The sequence below is a fragment of the Myotis davidii genome, unplaced genomic scaffold (assembly GCF_000327345.1).
Source record: "Myotis davidii unplaced genomic scaffold, ASM32734v1 scaffold24, whole genome shotgun sequence".
Lineage (NCBI taxonomy): Eukaryota > Metazoa > Chordata > Mammalia > Chiroptera > Vespertilionidae > Myotis > Myotis davidii.
The window spans coordinates 5,162,968-5,175,820 of record NW_006298312.1 but is presented as its reverse complement, the minus strand read 5'-3'; the positions used below and the strand labels follow the sequence as shown (position 1 = coordinate 5,175,820).

The 12,853-nt window shown below is 38.5% G+C and overlaps 1 protein-coding gene across 1 annotated transcript in view; it reads right to left on the bottom strand.

Moving 5' to 3' along the window:
* The window catches only part of RBM11 (RNA binding motif protein 11), a 10,917-nt gene extending 7,636 nt beyond the window's left edge, over positions 1-3,281 (bottom strand). The window contains exon 1 of the mRNA XM_006773938.2: positions 3,139-3,281. Within this exon, the coding sequence (XP_006774001.1) occupies positions 3,139-3,234 (96 nt within the window). The 5' untranslated portion in view covers positions 3,235-3,281. The remainder of the gene's footprint in view (positions 1-3,138) is intronic.
* Positions 3,282-12,853: the final 9,572 nt, after the last annotated feature.

Here is a 12,853-nt window from a genome sequence, read left to right as displayed (position 1 = left end):
ATACTAGAGGCCCGGTGCACAAAATTTGTGCACGGGGTGGGGGGAGGGTTCCTCAGCCTGGCCTGCAATGACGCCAGCGTTCCTTGACCCGGCCTCCGGCCCGAGTCCCCTCCCCTCCCCTCAATCCACATAGCCGGGACCCCTTCCCTCCACGCTGCTGGGGCATGGACGCTGGGCTTGTGTTGCCAGGGCAACGCCGCCAGCATCCCACCCTGGCCACTACAGGCACTGCCACCTTTGTCGCAGAGTGACGGTTAATTTACACATTACTCTTTTATTAGATAGGATCATATCTGGACATATTCAATATGTGATATTGAACCTGTAATTAGAAATATGGAGTAAAAAAGTGGAGTCAAATATTATAAAACAAATAATTTTATTAGTTATACTAGTAACTAAGAAAAAGTTTGCATCACCATGGTAATGATCAGAGGAGGGAAAAACATAAACAGCTAAGATTTGATAATGAAGGGCTCAAACTTTTAAATTGTACCATAATTAAAACTGATTGCTTTTCTCTGTAGAGATGGATAATTGTAGTAAGAAACTGCTTTTAATCTGAAGAAAAATGTTAATTATCATCTTTCAAATGATGCTGTGTTTTAGGATTCAGTCTTCTTTTCATTCTCTGCTTTCTCATGAACTAGCTCGTCCTCTCTTCTGGCTTCAAGGATCACTTCATCAAAAAATCTATTCTTTTCCTACTGATTTTTTTCTTTTGTGCCTCTTTCTAAGAGACAGTCTCCTGGAGACTTCCATGCGATTGTACTTCAAACTCAACATTTTGAAACTTAATTCATTATCTTTCCCCTGGAAATCTATACTCCATTCCTTAGTTAAAAGTACAAAGATATTAAACCTTACTTTCTCACTTCAAAGGATAATCAGAAATTTGAAAGACACTAGTAAAATGATAAATGCATAGTAATAAAACCAATTTTAATCAGTACTTTTCTACCACTAGTATTAAATATATGAAATCACAAAGGGACAGAATATCTTAAATGCTTTGAATTTTATAAATTCAAAGATATGCCAAAGCATGTTGAAAGATAAAGTTCAACAAGAGATGTGCTTGTAGCAACAATCACATTAGCTTAATCTTTTTATCGAAATAAAATACATTAATAGTGTTGTAGTTGTCAAGATTTGCTAGGTTGGCTGGGTTGAAACCTTTCTAAAAGATACCTCACTTTAGCAACTTCTCCTAGAACAGTGATTTTCAACCTTTTTCTTCATAAGACACACATAAACTAATTACTAAAATTGTGCACACACCAAAAAATTATTTTTTACCAATCTGATAAAAAAATTGTTATAATTTTGATTCATTCACACCAGATGGCTGTTGTTGTGTTGGCTGTTGTCATTATTTTATTTGACAACTGAAGGGGAAAGAAGTCAGTGCCCCTGACTAAATAGTCAGGCACTGCATGTTTTAAAATTCTTGTGGCAGAGGTGGAAAATCGCTGTTCTTGAATAGAAAAGGACGTAGGCAAAATAAAAACATATGCTTGGTTGCCTTATCGTTAGAAAAGATGAATATTTTGTTTGGGTAGACATCATAAAAAATGAGACTATATAGATCCAGTCCTTACTGAGTAGAAATAACATGTGCATGGGGGCCTTCATGCCTTATTCCTCCCACCCGCCCTTTGCTTTTGGAGACTCAACATAAAAAAGCCTTCTGGAGAAAAAGAATGATTAAGTTTCCCAACCCCCCCTTCTCCCTCCCTTTCCTCTCCCTTCCTTCTGTTTTTTTGGAGTGACAAGTTCTAATGATATTGGGGGGGGGGGGATAACTATAGGAAAAAGACAAGTATTAGAGCAGATTTTAAAAAGCAAGTTTTAAAAGATGGCAAGTTATTGGAAGGATAAGCTTAAAAAGCTTATACTTCATATTTTTCAAATATTAAAAAGGTTTATGTCCTGGACAGGAAACTGTATTCCTGGAAGGGACTGTCTCTATCAAATTGTATCTACTAGTATAATTAACAGAGGGGAACATTAGTTCAGAGGCAAAGGGCCTTTCAAAAACTAAATGAAGAACCCTTTTCATGGCTGCTACTATACTTACTCATGGAAATTTAGGTTTTGCTATTGTCTCAATGGGAACTTGTCCTTATTCTGACTGCGGAACTCTCTTTCCTGACTTCTCTTGATGTTAGTATTAGCAGTACTGTCAGCAGTAGTGGCAGCAGCACACAGTGAGTGCCAGGCTCAGTAGTTTTACCTGGATGCACTTATTTAATCTTCACACATTATATTGGAGATACTATTGCGCCCGAGCAACAGTTCAGGAAATCGAGGCACGGATATTCAGTTATTTGGCCAAGGTCACATTGCTGACGTCAGAACTCACGCTTAAAAACAAACAAACGAAAAACTTGGCTATACTATCCATCCCGCTCTTCTGTAGATTATCCCAAATCCGGGCAATTAATTTTGTCTTCTCTTTTTAAAAGACCAAAGTCTACCTCTTAAACTGTATGCTTAGTACCTCACTTAGTGTTTGCCATGTAATTCTGGGTCTTGAATGAGTATATCTCTTTCGCAAGTGAGACCCAGGTGTACAGAATAGGAATAGGTGTTTACAGGAGGCAAGAGGCTCAATCCTGGAGGCAGCAGGTCTGGAGTATTTCTGGGTCTTCTGGGCATGAGATAAAAGGAACTGACCAGGGAATTAATTGGTCACAGTCATGACTTAGCTGAGCAAATCATCTCAAATCTCACTTAACAGACAGCAAATCTCCACATAACAGGACCTGCGGATAAAGTAACGGATGGAGAAACATTTACAAATCTCATTTCGCGGGATGTGAGGCGTGAGAACGCTATTTTATGGCCTGGAGCAGTGTCTTCGCTGAGCACAGCGCAGGCCCGCAGCCTCTGCGCAGCCCTAGCCCAGGGCGGAGCCCATCACCGCCCGGCGCGGTGTGGGGCGCACCCAGCGCCACTTCACCACCGGGCCGCTCACCTCGGGACGCGCGCCGGGCGGGGCCAAAGCAGAGCCCGGGCCAGATCAGGGCGGAGAGGGCGCTGGGCTCGAAGGGTCCACGCACGCCCGCCTCTGCGGCTGTGCTTCCGGCTGCGCGCGCCCCGCCCCCTCCATCGCCCCTTCCCTACCGACGGTACCTGAAGGAACAGCTCGTAAAGAATTTCTTCCCGCACTCGGGCCTCTAAATTCCCCACAAACACCGTCCTGTCGGCCTCCTCCTGAGCAGGGAACATCCCTCCGGTCCGGGCGGAGGACTAAGGAGGAGATGCCAACACACCGCCCTCTTGACGGTGGGGTTTGGGGGAGAATAAATAAGGCTAGTGTGGAAGGGGCTTTGCCCTGCTGCTTGTGGAGTGCCCGCAATATTTCTGGGAGCAACATTGTTCATTGATTCTGGATTTATTCAACCAGCATTTTATATGAACTTTCTATAGAGCTTACCTTATACTGTCAGGCTAATGGGGGGAAATCAATTTCCAAAGAGTAAATGAATCATTAGGATTTAAAAAATATATTCTTTATAAAATTCTTTTTTGAAAGAATGAATGTGTGCATGTATGCATGGATTTGGCTACAATAGAATACTAAAACTAAAGTTTATTCACCTGGATAGCATTTCCTAGAAAAGTCTGAAAATGGCTGCAGAGGTTTTAGGTGGACACTAGAAAGCATTTGAACTTGAGAAAACAGCCTATACCAAGGAATACTAGAAAAGTGTATATAGCAAGTTTTGTGACTGAAGCTAGAATTCTTGGGGATGGCTGCTGGGCACCGTAACAGGATACAATATTTATACCTTGTATTAGGACTGTACTTTGTATATTGTGTCCCAGTGTGAAGAATTGATTCCTTTGGGGCAGCATGGATGGACCTGGAGAATATTATCCTAAGTAAAATAAGCCAGTCTGAGAAAGAATTATCACATGACTTCACTTATTTGTGAAATCTAATGAACAAAATGAATTGATCAATAAAATTAGACCCAAAACGTGAAGGTATGGAACAGACTGACATACCTTGATGTGGGGTTGGGGAAACGAGAAGAGATAAACCAAAGAACTTATATATGTAGCCCATGGACAGTGGCAATAGGGTGGTGAAGACCTGGGGGGCGGGTGGTAAGGGCTGGAAGGACACGGGTAAAGGGGTCAAGTGGGAGACATCTGTAATACTATCAACAGTAAAAAATATACATAAAAAACACAAATAGGAATATTTTAAGATGCCAAACTCATTTGTCAAGTAGATAATCAAGAAGAATAAGTTAAGCCTTGGAAAATTATTCCATTCTATTTTTTAAGTACCTACTTCATGTAAGTATGGTATGGTACATGGACTATAGAACACATCTTCAGCATGCTTTCCTTACATCTTTTGCCAGCATTATTTGACATCAGTATTGCAAAAGGAGTGGTCTCCAAACAGTTTTATATAGTAACTAGAGGCCCTGTGCACGGATTTGTGCACTGGTGGGGTCCTTCAGCCTGGCCTGTGGGGATTGGGTGGAAACTGGCTTTCTGACATCCCCCAAGAAGCTCCGGATAGCGAGAGGGTGCAGGCCAGGCCAAGGGACCAGGTCTCCAACATTCCCTATGGGTCCAGGGTGCAGGTGAAGCAGATTCGGGGCCAACAGTGACCCAGCAGCAACCTAACCCATGGCCAATTCTGCGAGAAATCAGGCTCCCTCCTCTACTGGTTGGAGTGGCTGCCCCCTAGTGGTCATTGTGCATCATAGCTACCAGGCAAATGGTCAAACAGTTGGATGGTTGTTTAGGCTTTTATATATATAGATTTTGCAAATGTATATTTTATAAGCTGATAAGATACTAGTACTATACTATGTATGTTTTAAAAGTAATATGAATGCATGTTTTTAATGAATGAAATAAAATAAATATAAATGGGGAAATGAAGACTTGATTCCTACTTGAGGAGGATTTTTAAAAGTCTTAAAAAATAATAAACATAATTTAAGAAAGGGGGAAGAAAATTTAGAATCTCAGTATTTTGGTAAAGCAATTATCTGTTAACTTGGCTTCCTTTCTGAAGATACCATATGTCCACGTAGAAACCTGAAATCATTATGTTAGTGTCATTTAAGTAATCAGGATACCATTTGGCCTTTAGGTAGGCATGGAGAGAATTCACTTTGATTTGACAAGGCATGCTTTTGCTTGGTTGGTGGACCAAAAAATAAAAAAAATAAAAAAAAAATAATCTCTTCAAATGAAAAGAGACACATCTTTGGAACCCTGATTTCTTTTTTTTTTTAATTAAAAAATATATTTTATTGAGTTCTTACAGAGAGGAAAGGAGAGAGATAGAGAGTTAGAAACATCGATGAGAGAGAAACATCGACCAGCTGCCTCCTGCACACTCCCCACTGGGGACGTGCCCGCAACCAAGGTACATGCCCTTGACCGGAATCGAACCCGGGACCCTTCAGTCCGCAGGCTGACGCTCTATCCACTGAGCCAAACTGGTTTCGCTGGAACCCTGATTTCTAATTGAACTTTGACATTACTTAATTTTATGATTTTAGATAAGTAAATTTACTTTTTGGAATTCAAGTTCAATTTCTTAAATTGGATGGACTAATATAATTACTTCATTGAAAAGGTATTTTCTGAGTGCTTGTTATGTGCCAGGCACTGCCTTTAATCCTTGGGAAATACAAGTAAGTATAAAGATCTGCCTTCCTGAAGCTTACCGCATAATGGGAGAGACATACTTAAATACAAAATAGTGTGCCAGCAACTCTACTAATCACCTTCAGTTGATATATCATAATATAAATCCTGTCTGTATTTGTTCTTTCTTTCCTCTGTCATCAGCATTGTTATAGTAGGGTAGAAAGGGGTGAAGGAAACTAGCATGTTAAAAGTGTATAACAAATATATGTTCATCAAATGAATGCATACTTGCAAGTTCCTATTATGACTGCACCTATTGATTTTTAAAAATTCATTTACCTTATAAATCTTATCCAAACCAACATATTTCCTTATTAACTCCCTTCAGGCACTGCTTATCTGGGAAGTGTATCTTCAGGTTTTATTGTAATCTGGAAAATAATGTGCAAGATTCATATTACCCTGTCACTTTGAAAACACAAAGCAAAAGGATAATTTATGTTAAATAGGAAAGACATATCTTTTAATTTGAGTATACTCTGGTTAAGAAAAATCTCTTTTAGCATGTATGAGAATTATGTATTTTTTCTTCCCAGATTTTGAAATGATGTCTATATCTTGGTTAGGAAAGTGCAGTTGATACAGCTAAATAATATGAAAGGACCTAGGTTATTTGTGGTCTTCAGTGAAATTTTAATGGACACAGACACAAAGTGGTTAGAGCCGGAGGAAAGGGAGGGCGAGGCCTGACGGAGAGGGACAAAGTAGGGGCAAGGGGTGGGCAACATCTATAATAATGTCAACAATACAAAACTGTTAATGGTGACACCCTTTTAAAAATGAAGTCTCACAAAATAATGATGAGACTTCAGAAGCAATTACATTTTTCATTATTTTTAAATGAATAACCCATTCTGTTTGTGAAGCCAATGAAACACCTCCTCAGACTGCAGACTGGTTTCTGTTGATCAATGATATAATTTAAACACTTCTTTTGGTAAAGTATATTTGGAAATTTAAAGACTTAAATTAAAAAAAAAAAAGTTTAATTTTGAACTTGTAATGCATGATTTTAGAACAATTCTCTGTTTCCCTTGCCTACTGAAGTTCATTGCTGGAAGGAAAATAAGAGAAAAATTAAGTAAATGTGTGAAAATAAAACCTATAATAATTGTAAAATATGTTTGCTATACTAAAAAATATTTTACATTTTCAAATTATAGATCTAGAGAGACAGGCTAGCATTTTAACGTTTAAAATAGCCACGGAGTTTGGGTCACATAGTGACAAACATGAAAAAGGCATGTTTTATACTTGACAGTTTTATGGATATGAATTTCATTATTGATTTTATGGTGTATAAAGACAAATTAGTTTATAATCAAAAGTAACATAAAACCCAACTTTTTCTGACTCTTTCCATTTCTAGCATTTGTTAACATCACATTGCTCTAGGTTTTCAACAAATATGTTCTTCCTAACCACTTCTGAAATCCTGAGGTTAAGAGGAATAAAGAAAGATATAATTAGGTTTTTCTTTCCCTTAAATCCAACTTGTATGATTGAATGTTTGTGACTTATTACAAAGTCTTTGACTTAAAGTCTTTCTCACAATCACAAGCTAATTGGGTAGAAACAATCTACCTCACCTTTTCAACAAACAGGGTGGAGCGAAGGTCAGGGATCTTTTACATTAAAACCTAGCAGACTGTAACAGTCCTACCAAAGAGAAACCTCACTGACTATCACAATTTCTTTTTTGGTGAATCTAAGTGCTTCTTTTATCAGATTCCAAATGAGAGTGTATATATTTCTCTGTTTGATGTGCTGGGCAAGATCTGGTAAGAACTTGATAATTTGTATTATCTTTAAAACTTGTGTATAAAATAATCAGTTTGTCTGTATTGTGGGATATAGACTGCAGACATGATATGAAAAATATACTGTGATTATGGATACAAATGATATCAAACAGATTACTATGAAGAATATATATAGTGTGTTTTGGTAAAATACATATTTTGTTTTTCCTTTCCAGGTAATAGTAACTAGAAAACCTTTTACAAAAAAGATATAAATAGAGAACAAATAGAAATGTTCAAGAGAAATTAGAATAATTAAATTTTTATGTAGGTATATTGTCAACTGCCAAGCAAACAAAGTAAATATACTACAATTTTCCTTTTTTAAAAAAAAAAAAATTATCCTATTATGCTAAAGTAAAACTAAAACTGATCTGTGGTAATAAAACAGAACTTTTTTCTCCTGGTATACTAGTTTATGGTAATAAAGTTTATTATTTTAATAATATCACTTATTACTTTATGGCAATAAAGTAGAACTACTTGTTCCACTTTATGATAATAAGAAAAGTAAATTTAAAATTCATGATGAATAGTTTTTTGTTGGGATTTTACAAAAGCAGATATTTTTCCCTTTGTTTTGATTTTAAAATTCTTTACTGCATACTTGAATCTCCCTAAAAATATAACCTAAAAATTCAAGTTATTTTTTGTTTCTCTTCCATTAGATATTTCAGCTAATCAGAAATTTTAGAAATGGTTGCTTTTTATATTCTGTGGGGAGGAGGAAATTTTCCTCTACCCTCAAGGTTCTTTCAGCTGATCTGATAATGACATAGGCTTGAGACAGAGTACAAGAGAACATAGCCAAATTTAATACATGCATATGCATGGAACCTTCCTTGCATACATGAGAGATTCAAAGAGCAAAAGAGAAAGCAGTATATATGACATTCTAAGCTAAGGATGAGGTAAGGCACCTTGGGCTTCAGAGGGAGGAAAGCCATTTACAGGATGATAAGAGCAGGTGTTTAGCAATTGGAAGATAGATTAAAAAAATATCGCCGAAACCGGTTTGGCTCAGTGGATAGAGCGTCGGCCTGCGGACTGAAGGGTCCCAGGTTCAATTCCGGTGGAGGACATGTGCCTGGGTTGCGGGCACATCCCCGGTGGGAGATGTGCAGGAGGCAGCTGATCGATGTTTCTCTCTCATTGATGTTTCTAACTATCTCTCTCCCTTCTTCTCTGTAAAAAATCAATAAAATATATTTTTAAAAAAATATCTCTAGATAATCTGTTATTATGGGTAAGGCCCCTAATTAGAATTTCTCTATGTAGTTAAGGGGAGAGGGCAGAAGTTTCCATTAAGCCTATAGCATCTTGATTGTGTTTAGCTCAAGCAATCTGAATACCACAGAATGACATCTGAATCACTCATCTACACTTTCAAAATTCAAATACAGGACTTAAATGGTACTAATATAGAGTTTATCGTCAAATTGGAAGTATCTTGGTAGTATTTTATGTTTCTGTAATGTATAATAGTAGCACCTTTACTTGAAAGTCAGAGAAATATGAAGTCTTAGGCTCCTAAGCTTGTATCATATCAAGATTTATATCATTTTAATATCACAGTTTTTACACCAAGTTTATATGGTTGACTTTCTGAGGTTATTATTATTTTTGTTACTCGCTAAGCAGTTACCTATATTTTCAATTGGAAAAACTCAGATATAATTACTAAGCGTGTTTCTGACTATTGACTAAAATAGAATAGTAGACCTTTTAGTTACTAATAGGAAATAAGGGAATTAAAGATTTCAGTGATTCCCAAAATCACTCTTAACCTATGAAAACTCTTATGCTTCCTCGCATTTTCTTTTTCTTGTTATTGTTGACATTATTACAGATGTCCCCCATTTCCCCCCACTTCACCCTGCCTTCACCACACTGTTGTCTGTGTGTTGGGCATTGCACTACACATATATGTTCTTTGGCAAATCCCTTCATCTTCTTTTATCTAGTCTGCCTTTTAAAAAGGAAAAATATTTTAAAAAACAGATTAGTCAAATGTTTTTTTTTTAAATTTCATTTAATAGAGTAAAAGGCGAGTGAAATGGTAACTAAACAAACTGTATATAAATATGTATGAATATACATCAAAATTGTATGCATATGTATATATATTATTAGTATAGTTTCTGATTTATACATATGTTAGGCCTTGAGGGCCAGTCTCTTGCATCTATTCAACTCTGCCATCATAGTATGAAAACAGCCATAGACAATTTGTAAAGAAATGAGTGTGGCTAGGTTTTGAAAAATTTGTATGGATGCTGAAATTTGAATTTATTATAATTTTACTTGCTATAAAATATTATTTTAATTACCTGAAAATGTAAACACCATTCTTAGCTTGCCAGCCAAATTTGGCCCACAGGCCTACTTAGCCAACTCTTGTGTTTCAGTAAGTTGTAAGAGATGTTAAAAATAAATTAATTCATTCTCATTTCACTGTTGAAGAAAGTGAAATTCAGAAAAATAGAGTCATTTTTCTAAGATGGTAGAACTTACAATATGTGATATTGGACATCTAGAATCGTATTTAAAATACAAACTCTCATCTATTGGTGGGAGGTGCAACCCAAGATTTTGGAATTCTAATACAAGGCATGGGAACCACACTTTTAGTAGTGGTAAGAGTTTAGAAATTTGTAGAACCTTATTTCCTAGGCTGTTTGTAGAGCAATGATCTTTTAAAAACTTGTGGAATTCTGAGCCCATTGTCTCAATAAATTCTTCATTGTTTTTCTCTAAAATGCATAAAAATATTTATGATATGACTAGTAATTTATTTCAGTTGATTTACTTGAATCAGATGCCACAAATAACATTAATTTATTAATTTTTAAAATTCATTAATTTACTCTACCAAATTTCTGGAAAATTTGGAAAATGTGAAAGAACATGGGATTGAAGTAGTGGTGGCTTGTTATCCCAGGCCAAATCCTTTAACCTCCCTGAACCTCAGTTTTCTTACTTGTAAATGGAAGTAAAATTATAGTACTCTTTTTTCTGTCCTGTGAAGCTCCAAGAATATAACATAAATATGTGATTTGGTCAATTATAAAGCAGTATAAATTAGGTTAGAATAACCCACTATGTTTTCTTCCATGTCCACGTTCTCTGTTATTCTCTCAATATTCAGGTGTAAGGCGTTGCCATTGTGGCCTGTGGACCACCTGTATCAGGATCTCCTGGATTATGCATTTAAAAATGCAGATGTAGCTTTTAATCTAGAAACTTTGGGGATGGCCCCAGGAAGCTACATTTTCAATGACTTTCCCAGTCACTTTACACTCATTTTTAAACCCATATTTAGGAATTCCTGCTCTAAAGACTTACTTTATTTTGCTTGCATAGTCAGCTTCATTTTCCACAGCTTTCCAGACATGTTGCCCAGCTGAATTAGTTACTGATTGAATATTTCGATTTCTTAGGACATGTTAAATAATTATATATATTATTACATGTTAAATAATTATATATATTCTAAATGCACTTTGATTGCTTCAGAACTAGAAAAGCATGTTTCTACATTATCTGATTTTGTGTTCTGCCACTAGCTTTCCGAGATTTTAAAGTTCTACCTACAGTTTTGCACCTTAACAGGCTTTATGGCCATACAAACCTCTGCCTTTGTAGCATCAAGTCAGTCAATTGCTTGTGCCTGGAATTCTGCTGGCCCCAAAAGATTTTCATTTTTACTACACCTGAATAAACAACTAAACTAGTGGACTTCTGATAGTCTCATTTATGTTGTTCAACTGTTTACATAATGACATGTGCCATAAATATGTCCATGCTTTTCAACTCACCCAGAGATGTCCTCTTGCTTCTAATTATGTGACCTTGGACAGGTTGTTTAAGCTCATAAAACCTCACTTGCTTTATATATAAAATAAGGGAAAGGATAGCAAACATAAAGCAGTGCAGTGCTAACATGGAATGATTGCTAATGATCATATGCTGTTATTATTGTTGATTGATTGTTACAGCTGTTAGCAAATACATTTTGTTTTCAGGAAAGAGAAGGAAGGAGGTTTTCATGTGGCTTTTGAGAACAGTGTGGGGTTTGAGAAGATTAACAGAGGAAGAAGGGTTAAATCTTTCCAGAATGTGTTAAGATTGGTAGCTTTTTAAAAAATTTATCAATTTATTTTTTAAATTTTATTTTCTTGTTTAAAGTATTACAAATAGTAGCACATATGTCTCTTTTTTTTCCCCATTGACATTCCCCTGGCCTCCCCTACCCCCTGGCACATGCCCTTACCCCACCCCCCCTGTGTCTTGTGTCCATTGGTTATGCTTATATGTATGCATATAAGTCCTTCAGTTGATCTCTTACCCTGCCCCCCCCAACACTCCCCAGCCTTCCCACTGTAATTTGATAATCTGTTTGATGCTTCTCTGCCTCTGTATCTATCTTTTTGTACATTAGGTTATAATGTTCTTTATTATTTTTAAACTAGAGGCCCGGTGCACAAAAATTTGTGCACTGGCGAGGGGGCGGGGGAGGGTTGTCCCTCAGCCCCACTTGTGCCCTCTCACAGTTTGGGACCCCTTGGGAGGTAATGACCTGCTGGCTTAGGCCCACTCCCGAGTGGCAGAGGGCAGGCTCAATCCCTAGGTGCTTGCCCTGCAGCTCCTGGTCGGGCTCAGAGCAGGGCCGATTGGGGAGTTGGGGAGCTCCCCCCGTCACACACAGAGTAGGGCCGATCAGGGGGTTGGGGAGTTCCCCCCTGTCACACACAGAGCAGGGCGGATCAGGAGGTTGGGGTGCCACCCCTGTCACATACAGAGCCAGCCGATCAGGGTGTTGGGGCGCTGCCCCCTGTCACGCACAGAGCAGGGCCCATTAGGGGGTTAGGGAGCTCCCCCGAGTCATGCACAGAGCAGGGCCGATCAGGGGGTTGGGAAGCTCCCCCCTGTCATGCATAGAGCAGGGCCGATCAGGGGGTTGGGCCAATCCCAACTGTCACACTCAGGGCAGGGCCGATAAGGAGGTTGGGGCGCTGCACCCTGTCACACACAGAGCAGGGCCAATCAGGGGGTTGGGGACCTCCCCCGTATAAGCCACAGAACAGGGCCGATCAGGGTGTTGGGGCGCCTGTCCCTTTCACGAACAGAGCATGGCAGATAGGGAGGTTGCGGCCCCACCCCCTGTCACACACAGAGCCGCAGGGTGATCAGGGGGTTTGGGCACTGCCTCTTGTCATGCTGCTCCAGGGGCCAAGGCCTCGTGGCGCTGCTGATCCCAGTGCTGGGAGGCATATTACCCTTTAACTATATAGGATAGAGGCCTGGTGCATGGGTGGGGGCCGGCTGGTTTGCCCTGAAGGGTGTCCCAGATCAGG